The 12,172-nt window shown below is 31.0% G+C and overlaps 1 protein-coding gene across 1 annotated transcript in view; it reads right to left on the bottom strand.

Annotated features, from left to right (window-relative positions):
• Window positions 1-8,007: 8,007 nt before the first annotated feature.
• LOC115891169 (disintegrin and metalloproteinase domain-containing protein 11) overlaps window positions 8,008-12,172 on the bottom strand; it is a 325,656-nt gene continuing 321,491 nt past the window's right edge. The window contains exons 23-24 of the mRNA XM_030911575.1: window positions 8,398-8,574; window positions 8,008-8,268 (exon numbers count right to left, since the gene is read on the bottom strand). Coding sequence (XP_030767435.1) covers window positions 8,178-8,268; window positions 8,398-8,574 — 268 coding nt within the window. The 3' untranslated portion in view covers window positions 8,008-8,177. The remainder of the gene's footprint in view (window positions 8,269-8,397; window positions 8,575-12,172) is intronic.

The raw sequence follows: 12,172 nt of genomic DNA, 5'->3' as shown, positions 1-12,172 counted from the left end.
TTACATTACATATAGTTTTTGTTTCGTATTGTTAAAATTATTAATCATTAAAAAATGTGCCCTACATGTAGTGCGATAAAAAAGAACGTATTTAAACTTATGAAAAATTACCATACGATCGAAAAAAACAACGTCAAAGATGAATAGTCGATAATAATTTTGTGCCTGGAAACGTTCCATCCTTTTTTAATACTTCTATAATAAGTGTTAATTGTTGACAAGTTTTATGTCATTGATTAACATTTCACAGCCCTCCTTGACGTCGTTTTTTTTCGATCATACGGTATTTTTATGCGTTTTAAAAATTCATTTGAATGTTTGCCGTCATATCTATAATTTATGAACATTTAACGATAATAAACTCACTAATTTTAAGAAATACCTTGTGCAAACATATTAACATTTATTATGAATTAAATTTCTTAGTTTTATGGTGAAAAATGATTCTACAGAGTGAACAGAAAAGCTCAGAATCTTATTAGGATGTCCATAATGTTAAATCAATAAAATATTTTATTAGTAATTGCGTATCATATAATGTTCAGTAATGTATAAATTAAAAATTTTTTGAAATAGTTTTATGGATTGTATTTATTTATTTTTTGTTTTACATTGATCTAAGTTGAATGAAGAATGAAGAAGAAATACGTTTATTTGTATTTTGAAGTTACAAACATTTATGAGTATAGATCCTTGAAAGTGTTAAAATTTCTACTGAACCTTTGAATAAATCTTTGAATAAAGACAAACACTATGAATATGTTAATATTATTAACTGAAGAAGTTATGTAATTATTGAAGCAAATGAATTAAACGAAAATTTTTAAAATAATATTAGTGAAACAATTATTAATAAAAGTCCATAGTTAATAACAAATAACGTACATATTAAAGATATATCTATAATAGGTATTTATATGGTGATACACAAACCATACGAAGCTTCGGCCTTTGGAAACTACTTGTCTTTCTTTATTAAACTTAAACAGAACATTCAAGTAACGTTTAGCTAAGTTTTTTTTACACATTTACCCTGTATATACCATTATATACATTTTGAACATGTAACATTCTTACATTTATCCTAGAATACAAATTATTGGTATTGATGATTTTCTTAAGGAAACGAAAAACGAATATGTAATTGATATGTAGTTTTTAAAATAGGAAATCAGTAGGTCTATCCTGTAAAATAATGAAGAGTGTGTTAGTTAAATATTGGAGACTGCTTAAATATAATCCGCTTTTATGAAATCGTCAGGAATAGTTGTATAAGTACAATATAACTAAATTAGTTTTAAATTCAATGAACTTATTTCGTATCCCATCGCCAACTTTAGGTACTGTACATTCTTTACCATATAATTGATTAAAAATCAACTAAAACGTCGAGATAAAAGTATAAAATATACAACAAAATGTATATTAGTTTACATAGAATATTAAAAACCTTAACCAAGCGACTAAAATATAAATTACAGTTTGTAAATTTATACTTCTATCTTCTTTAATATTTATTTAGAACAGGGGATTTTTTTTATTGAGTATTATATTTTGATTTCTTACCTTTTATCTGAAAAGGTACTGGTTATTGTTATAAACAATAATTTAGATGTATTTAAGGGGGTAACAAATAATTTCTGGACCCCTGTTTTAAATATATATATATATACAGAACCTATTTCAAACAAAATTAGACTGAATTTTTATAAGTTGGTTTACAATTATTTAGAATTTCAAATGGGTTGCGGATCACACCGGTAAACAAACTTACAAATCGTCTTCTACAAAATAGGCCTTGTTGTTTATTACAGATCATCAACATAAATTTTATTTACATAATAGAGTTTCGTCTCGAAAACAAATACAATGACATTAACAGCATTTTATAATGCGTATTAAACACCCTGTATATTAGACTATAAATACAGATTACCGATCTTTTTTTACGAGAAATACACAGATTCAATATAAATATTTATACGGTGCTCTGAAATCAATGGATAAATTTTAGTAGGCAAATAATTAAAGTCCAAGGAATTTGGAAGTAATTAAAAATTTTTGATTTCTAACAAATTTATATTCTCGAAGTAATTTTATATTTAAGTATTTTTCATAGGAAAACTTGAGCCATCATCATCAAATATTATGAAAAAAAAATTAATTTTAGTTACTAATCGGATCCAAAATCGGATATCTCGTGAGTAAGAGTTGATTTAGACACTTCCTAAGTCGGTAGGCCATTGACCATGATATGATCGAGGACCGCGGTTCGGATTCCGCGTAAACAAAGTAGGCCCTATCCAGATTAGCCCTGGCAGCAAAAAGGAGACGTTAACTGGAATCTTTACTTTACTTTACTTTACTTTTTTTGCGAAAAAAAATTAATAAACGTGTTCCTGGGGTTGAAAAATACCATCCCTAAAATATTTGCAGTTATTTAAGGTTCGCCCTGTATAATATAAATAAGTCTTATACATACTGCGAAAATATTAAAATACAGAATTGCCTGTTTTTGTAGTTTGTCAGTGGAGAGAAACTTTAATCAAGAATATAAATTTATAAAAGAACAAAAAAAATATATCCAAATTCCTTGGTTAGTTGGAAACTTTTTGGGAAAACTTTAAAACTAATTTTTTTAATCGTAAAGTTTTCTCAAAAGTTATTTTTCTCTGTTGCCTGGTTTTATTCTTAGCTTTAGAATACTGCAGTAAAGTTTGATCTAATGCACTTAAAAACATATCCTGTATCTGACTTTATAACACGCTAAAGTGTGGTCTATGAAACTAGTTTACTGACTTTTCTTTGACTTGAATTATAATAAAACTACTATTATTATTCTAAATAAATTATAAATATTAGGTTTATATGCATCTAAAATAAATTGTAAAATACTTTTTTAAACTAAATAATGATCAACTTGGTTTTGGTACATCAAACTTTAACGTGTTAAAAACCAAATGGTTCTGGATGACTGAAATGGATCTAATTGGAATTATTATGGAAAGCAAAACAACGCGTAGAATTTTCTTTTCAATAAAATATAGAGAAATGCCTAACATTCGTGGTCTATAATAAAATCGAGACCTTAAATTAGTAACGTATTCGTGGGAATTAAACAAATATTCCTTTTTAGGCCAGATACAGCCCTAACAATCTTAAATATCACTAAGAACAGAAACGAACTACTCCATAAAACCAGAGGGATTTTGTTTTCATTTTTACTATAAAAATTCCAGGATAATTATAGTTTACATCACCCCATTTTAAATAATAGAGGGTAACTTTCAAAAAACGAGTTTTTTTGAAAGAAAATATTGTAGAAATTTTTATAATTATTGCTTTTATGGTAGTTCGTTCTGCTTATGGAACATGTTAACTTCTCTAGCTTAAATCTACAATAAAAAATCGTTTTGTCACCGAATATTTTCGTAAATATAAGGCATGGACTTTCTCAGCATTAGGTCATTATTTTTTGAAAAATTCTTTATAATATAAATTAAAAATAACTTACTTACTAAGTAAGTTATTTACACTAAGTAAGTAAGTTAAAAACACTAAGTAATACTTAGTGAGTAATTTTTTTAGATGACCAATATTTTTTTAGATTACCAACAGTTAAAGAGTTCTAAGTTGTTAAATAAGGAACATATTACGAATTACTATTGTTAAAAAATAGTAGGACTAATGCTAAAATGTCCACAACTAAGGCATAATCGGGACACACACCAATCACGAATTTAGAATTATACATGTACCAACATTGATACATGGACAGCTGTCGTCATTATGGTCAGAAATATGACATATTTAATTTATCCTATGAGACGTTTTTTTTTCTGACATCGTCAGAAAATTTTAAAGCTAACTATTTGGGTGAAGGAACTGATATGTTTTACAAATTTCGATTGCTACCGCATTGACAGAGTTGACTCTAGAGCATAAAGAGTAACTTTGAGTTTTATAGCTATATAATTAACCAATTTCAGCATCTCTTTGCTGTTAAATGCGTGTATTTTTCGAATTATTTGATATTAAAATAGCTCAAAGGTTTAATGTAGTATTTTATTGATACCTCTTTGTAATAAAAATGCAATAACAATAAACATGACTCGTATCTTTTATGATTATAATAAGAAAATTTTGAAATTATACAGGTACGTTTAGTGTTTTTATATAGGGTACTCTAAGAAGTAGTACTGCGCAAGCAAAAGAAATATTGATGCATCAGTCCCTGTTTAATTAGGATTGAATTATATGTTACTTAAAGCTATCCCATTACGATTCCTTGCCATATTTCCGATCATAATTCGTAGACCGACAGCACCGATTAAATATTAATTGTTTTTAGATAAGTCAACAACTAGTTAACAGCCACTAAAAAATACGTCCGACGGCACACAGTACACTTAACACGAGATGGGAGTGATAATGGCGCATCATCGAGATATAACGGCACATTTACATCACTTCGGATTGTTTCGGCATTCTTCGGCAGCGCGTCGCGGTCTTTCGCTTACGTCGGTATCGTTCGGGGCTATGATCGGTTCGGGAATCGTACGCGAACGTTTCGTTCTCGTACACGTCATCATCGGCAACAGATTCCTACATATTTAACACCTAATAATTGCAATAACACTTGTTTTATGTAGTTATGATACATTTATCGAGTTCGTGTTTAGATTGGAGCGCGTACAACTCCCGGTCCGAGCTAAACATGATAACATTTCTAACTAACTATTACTATTTACATGCACTGTAATTCAAATCGTGGCAACACGGATAATCAGTCAACGAAATATGTATTAAATAAAATAATTAGTTATATATAGTTAGTTATACATACACAAGTTAAGTTGTTTTTTTTGAAGTGTAAAGCTTCATTCAGAACCTCGCAATTAGTGGAATAAATTAGTGGTTTCAATTAGCGTAGAAGTTTGTTCCTTTAATTTCAATGTAAGCATTCAGAACGTCAAAATTAGTGGTAGACATTTTCAATTAGTAGAAAAAGCTATCAAACTTTTGACTTTTCCACTAATTATACTTCAAAATTTGCGAGAAATGTCATTTTGGCCTTTGACTATCTTCCGTCAAGAGAAATTGTGGTTAGAAATCAAAAGTTGATTGTTTTATAAGATAAATATTAGGCTTTCTCTATGGAAACAACTGACTAATGCAAGCTGTTGCTAGGATATTCTATTAATTTTAATTGTGATCTTTAGACATTGTGAATGATCGTAAACTAAAAAGTATAAAGTGTAATTGCTACCACTAATTTATACCACTAATTGCGAGGTTCTGTGAATGAAGCTTAAATTGTGAAGTAACAAATTGTAAATACATATTTAAAGTTGAAACACGATCTTTAAAAAAACAATTTTGTTAACCAAGTTATTCTTTGATATATTATAAACTAGGCACTACTGTTGGGTGGTAAAGTATATAAAATTAAAGCAATAAAAATATAGCTCAACATTTCTCAAACTCCGATTATTTTTTTTATCTTGATGCTCCTAAATTTGTAACGAACAACTTTTTTTAATATTTTTATGTGGTAATTGATCGGGTTTTTGAGATAAAAATTGATATCGTAGCCTGCTAGATTACGAGCAATATTACATACCAACTACATAGTAATATAATAATCTGAATTATTTAGAATTACAGTTATGTTGATCAACGATTGTTGATAGTTTGTTTAAAGTTTAAAAAAAATATTATGAAATATGGTCTCTAGCAAAATTTTGTAGGCAATTTAATAAACAATAATTGTTAGATTGCCTCTCGATTAGCGATTGTAATTGTGTGCTTCAGAGATATTTATGAACTTGGATATTTTGTAAACAACCGATAACTAAAGTAAAGGTTAAAGTATATGTGAATCATAGACTGTTAGGTTATGATTATTTTGATTAAACAACATACTTTGACAAATCGTGACTATAATAGTGTGTTTTTTTTGAAGATATTAGAAGAGAGTGTTCTTTTTATAAAAACGAAGAACACATTTCATGTTTAAAACAAAAAAAAGTTGTAGTGAATTAGTGCTTTATGGAGCAAAAGTTTGATAAACTCATAACACTAAAACAAAGGGGAAAATAGCTGCAGACTAGCAGTTGTAGAAAAATTCTGTGAAACATGTATTTAAAAAACAGTAAAAAAATTAAATTTAAAAACTAAAAACATATTTTTTTTTTGTTTTAAAATATTAAAGAAGCACAACATTTATTTAGTTCAATCACAGATTAGGTATCCTATAAGTATACAGATAAAAATCTTGTTCCTAATTCGTGGTACGAAAATTGTTTTTTATGACGATGTGCAAACGAGTCAAATTTCGTGTGCGCAAAAATAAACTCGCGTAAAATAACAATAAACAGCGTAATAGAGAGATATCGCTAAACCGAATAGCGTTCATGGACGTTAATAAGGCCAGGTGTTATTTCCTTTACGTGAGGTGGTAACTCTCTTCATTTATAGTTATCGGATCGGAAAGAATTCTGATCGCGTCGCGTCCGCTATTTAAACTTAACCTAATTTTGAATTTAAAACTTTGAAATTGTTTTGCTTAGTAGGTATTTTAAAACTAAAGGGCTAAAGTGCTTATTTCCAGTGCTTTATTGTTCAACGTCTGCCAGTGGGTTTAGGGCAACAAGCAACAAATTCTCTTAGAAGGGCTAAGTCGTCATCTGCTGTAAACCTGACTCTTTATAGGTTCTTTAGTATTGGAAGCGGTGGAATCCATATTTTGGGCCATATTTATTTAATTAAAACTAATCCCAGCTACTTAAATATCATATTACCTAATAAAACTAAAGCAATAATTCAAAACAATTCAAACATAACTTAAAATAAAAGATCTCGCCGGCCGGCTCCGGTTGTCAAATACCCGCCCATTCCCATTTAAGCAATTTTTAAACGTTATCTGAGGTTATTTAGAAAAAGCGCTTGGTGTAATCGATCCGCAAATTACGTCAGGCGGTAACGTTATTAGCGGGTGTTGCGTTAAAAATTGACTCGCGCATATCGTAACCATGATAAGGTACGCGTAAATACTGTATGACGCTATTCGGTTTTCCGATATCTCTCTAATAACTGTGCCGGTCAGGCGCTGTGCATAATTTTAGAGACCATAAGTGGGCGTGCTATGTGCGCAAACTAGTAACCTAACTAGTACCCGATTCCGAAAATTGGAACCACGAAAAACAATAAAGAAAAAATAAAGATTATAATCTGTATAATCTGTGGTTCAATGCTAAGGAAAGGGTGACAGTAGTTATCGGAAAAAAAATCAAAATTAACAATAACCATCTGTCAAAAAAATTAACTCGAAATTATCTTACCATAGAAACGCCTTTTTATTTTTAGGACTTTTAATCTATAATTCTATAATTTTTCAAATTTTCTCTAAAACGGTATAGAAATTTGGAAAAAATATAGAAAAAAGCAAAATTTTTTTATGAAGAATGCATTTATCTCAAAACGCCAATAACAAAAACCCGGGGATACACTGTATATTAGTCTGCTTTGAAAATAACAGTAAAAAAAGATTCTTTGAAAAAGAAACAATTTTGTTGATTAATTATTCAGTAGAACTATAACGGAATAATAGACTTTCTCGAAATATTGCCCTGACTTGCATCAAGAGGTTGGACATTGAAAGTGAACTTAAAATTAAAAAATAAAGAGAATTACCATCAGTCGTAGCAGATATAAAAATGATAACTAAAGCAAAAGTAAAAATATACCAATGATATCCTTCTCGGTTATGATAATCTTGATTAAATATATTAATCAAAACCACTTGTATTTAGTTTTACATTAGGTGTACTAGAGTACTACTCAAAATATTTAAAAGATAGAGATTAGACAATAAAAAACTACAATTTCGTTGACTGACTTTCACAGTTGCCCACCCAACATCGTCCGAATCACTCTTCTAGTCCGGTTCATATCGCGTCGGCGTCGCGTTCCGACTCGCCGACGTCATCGTAGTAGTCGTGGGGCGGCAGTTCGGGCGGCGGCGGTGGGAGCGACAGCGCCCTGAGGGGCACGGGGGGCCGCGTCAGCGAGTACGTCTCGTCGCGGACGACTTCGACGACCGCGTCGGAGGGGTCGGGCAGCCGGCAGGGGGGACCCGAGGCCATGGAGGCCCCGCCGCGCTGCTTCTGCCACTATCAGTGCTTGTATTCGGGGTAGCGCTTGGGGCGGTGGATGGTGGCGTGGTCCGGGTGGGCCGGCGGGTGTGGCGGGCCGGGTGCCGGGGCTCTGTGGACACAGGCAGGATCGGTTAAATATCATTTTCAATAACATGCTTTACTTTAATAGTCAAATCAGTATAATGGAACACAGGACACAGATGAATCCGCCACATAGGTATAGACATTTATTACGTACCTTGCTATACTGGGCGGTTCCTCGCTGGTCGAACTGCTAGGCGAGGGGAAGTACTCTCTGGGCGGCGGTCCACCACCCGCAACTGTCCCTGCAGTACCGGACGCGCCCGGGAGACCGCCCACGGTGTCCTCACTGGCCCAGCGGGCTAACTGCTGTTGAGCTTGAATAAATTCATCACTAGAAAATGAGCAAAATATGGCAGACCTACCGGAAATGACACGGTGGTACACCGAATGAGTGAGTCTAAGACATCTAAGGACATGCAAAGTGGCTGAACGATTGATTTCTTTTTTTTTGGATCATATCATGTATACTAAAGGTTAATTTATACTATACTCTGTTTTTTATCTCAGGTAAGATTTCGACAGACGATGACAGAAGAAAAGCAGATGACGTCCCATACTAATCTATTTATTTTACTAAAAAAAGTTTCTAATAATTTTTAAGTTATCTATGGATGGGTTTAAATATAAATCCGTCATGCGTCGTCATTTTGTTGTTTTTAACTAGTTTTATTGGTTTATTTAAAAAATGACAGATCGTATTTCAATTTTATTGGTTTGACGGAACGATGAACGACAAACGGACGCCGATGCGTATGAACTCGCCTTTAGATTTTTGTCATTTTTGACGCTTGTCAAAGTCTTGCAAAATTATAGGTTATAATTTTGTGTCAACTTTTGTTAAATACCCTGCGTTTTGGAAGATGATGCATTTTAATTCGTATTATTACGTGTGTTTTGTGTCTTTTGAAGTCAAGTGGAGGAAAAATCGGGTGATAATTAACTGTAGACCCAGAGCACAGTTTATGGTTAATACTCGCTGCCCAGGCAGAAAGTCTTATACACCGATGAAGTTGCCATCGATAAAGTTTGTATACCATCTCGTCGTAGATAAGTGCATCTCGTATATGATAGAAGGATCACACGATGTCATAATGTCAAAAGGTACTGGTTTAAAAAAATTAAGATTAAAGTTAATCAACCAGGTATAAAGTTTGGTAGGTGTTATTATTAAAAAAATAGTTTGTTTTATTTACCTATGTTGTTTTATTTATTTCTGTGGAATATTACAAATTTGTATTTCCACATAAGTTATATTGATAAATATAATCATAAATGCGGGTAGTTTCATAAAGCTTGAAAGTAAAAAATAGTTCTTTTTTATATTTTTTTGGTATGTAGTGTCTTGTTCTTGTTTGTTTTGTATTAACACATACCGGTTTTATTAAATAAAATAACTCGATTACATTTTTTCAGTTTTATACAGTTTTTTTCACAATATTTTGAAGTAATCACTTGTCATCTTGTCAATCAAATTTTAAATATTTCCTGCTATGCGTTCCAGTTGTACCAACTTATTTCTTTGTAAAATAAAATAAACTACTTTAAAATTAAAATGACAGACACATCTATAACTGTTAAGGATCTTCTCGTTGGACAGACTATATAATAGTTTATAGCAAATCTTGAGAATGCAACGGAAAAAAAATCGCCAAATAGTGGAGTGCTTTAAGCCCTTATGAGATACAAACTTCGAAATTCATTTACTGTGAACGAATCTTTATAAAACTTTTTGCAATGTATTGTTAATAAGATATATTACAAAGTTTACCTATATTTAAATTCATTTAAATACACACATATACAAATCCATACATACAAGAAGGCTCCGTTTTTCGGAAAAGCTCTGTATCAGGATTCGTATTTGAGATTTTCACTCCAAACCTTTTACAAAGTATATGTTTAATGGTAGTTCACATTTCAAAAATATTTTTATAGATATACAGGGTGAGTCCAATACATATCATTTATTTATTCGAGGTTAGTGAATTTGCTATAAAATTCTGGTTCCAAAACTACATTAATACCATAGAGTATATTAAATGGTCTATGAATCATGACCATGAGGACGTCAATATAGACCTCCAGGAACCTTCGTATGAGAACTTCTAATCGAGACAATCGACTTATTGTAAGTTTATCGCTAAGAAACCGCCGCGCCGTTTGCCAGCTTTTCCAATTGATAATGAATTGCACTTAAGAACCGTACATATTAACTAACGGACTACAAGAAGAAGATTAAATGAAGCAAATATTGTGTCAAGAAGGCCTGCTTCGGGACCAGAACTTACTAGATGTGTTGACTAGGCCCAAAAGCAAAGACATGGTCTTAATGTAAAAATTACGAAAAATGTTAGTGCCTTTTTAAAACCGAATATTTCCAACAAAAATAAAGCTAATGAGATGAACCAAAAAACAAACCATCGAGAAAAAAAAAGCATCTAGATGATAAAATAATTTTTAAATTTCTTGCTGTTTTAACATATTTCACAGGGTGTTTCAAACTTTCATCAAAAATACCAACATCTTGTTTTCCCTCGTATAATTAACAGATGGGGAGTTTCATTTTTAATTTAGAAAAAGATATGTACTAAGAAGTCAAATAATTTGGCAACACACTGCTTAAAAAATCATCAAGATCGGCCCATTAAAATAAAATATATTAACCTTTAAAATACATCAAAGTTTTAAGGTGCCCATTTTTCGTGCCGGTGAATATATTTCAAAAACTATACATTTTAGTCATATAATTTTCTAATGAAACAAACCTTTATTTTTTTACTAGAATCCAAAAATCAATTAATATATAGGGGTTCCATTACAAAAAACATAACTTTGATGTGTAACTTTTTTTGGGGACACCCTGTAGAACTCTACATAATTTTAGAAAATACTTTAAATTGACTTACATAAGCTCAGAAAATTTCACTTCAATACAAACTTTTGTTCTCCTTGCAAAAACCGCGTCGCATATGACGCGCCACCCTGTATAATTCGATTTCAATCAAAATTTCAATGATTCGAATATAAGCAGAATAGGTGCATAATATGCATTAGATTTATTTATTTCAATAAATTTACTTAGAAAAAGAATTAAAAAAATCAAAATATTAAGAAGGAAATTAATTAAGAATTTACTAAAAAAACTAAAATAAAAAATTAAAAGCAACGAAAAAAAATGGGTAAACATTTTAGTATTTTATCTATAAAACACAATACAGTTTTCACAGTAATACATTCACAGTAATTGAATTCCGAGGTAAAAGTCTCTGGGCACTCCACTAAAATTTAAAGTCTATATTTTTTATTTTTAGTCATAATTTTATGATTTTTTTATAAAAGTAAAATTAGTATTATTGTGAAACGAAGTTTTTTTTTAGAAAAAGTATTTCGGAAATTAAGATGTTTAGGACGTACATTCATATGATTTTTTTCTTTTAGAATAGATTCAAGAATCACCCCCTTAAATATTAACATGTCATTAAGGAATACCCTGTATATAGTTTGCTCAAAAAATCATGAAAATATGGCTAATATAGTTATTTTTCGTACAAGACAATTTTTATACAAGACAAATCGCGAGTGAATTAATTTCGGGAGACGACAATGCAATTTTATCGTTGTCTATAAAACAATATTTTTTTCCATAGCGTTACGTTTTAAAAAATATTCAGAAATTATTATTTCAAGGAATTTATTAAGAGTAGAAAAAATATTGAGCTGGGCTGGCGTTGGTTTCTATGTAATTTGACAAATAAATAAAGCTGTCTCTTTAGTTGTCAGTTTTGAGTCAATATTTTTTAATCCTCTTTCGTGTCGATTGCTGATTGAATTGGAGCCAGAAATGGCTCAAAACGGAATAAGTAAATTACCAATAGGTATTCAGGCTGAGGCGACAAACGCCATATCCAAACTACTACCATTTAAATCGC

The sequence above is a fragment of the Sitophilus oryzae genome, unplaced genomic scaffold (assembly GCF_002938485.1).
Source record: "Sitophilus oryzae breed Bouriz unplaced genomic scaffold, Soryzae_2.0 scaffold_971_pilon_pilon, whole genome shotgun sequence".
In the NCBI taxonomy this organism is placed as follows: Eukaryota; Metazoa; Arthropoda; class Insecta; order Coleoptera; family Curculionidae; genus Sitophilus; species Sitophilus oryzae.
The sequence above is the reverse complement of the archived record's forward strand: the minus strand, read 5'-3'. Positions and strand labels throughout refer to the sequence as shown.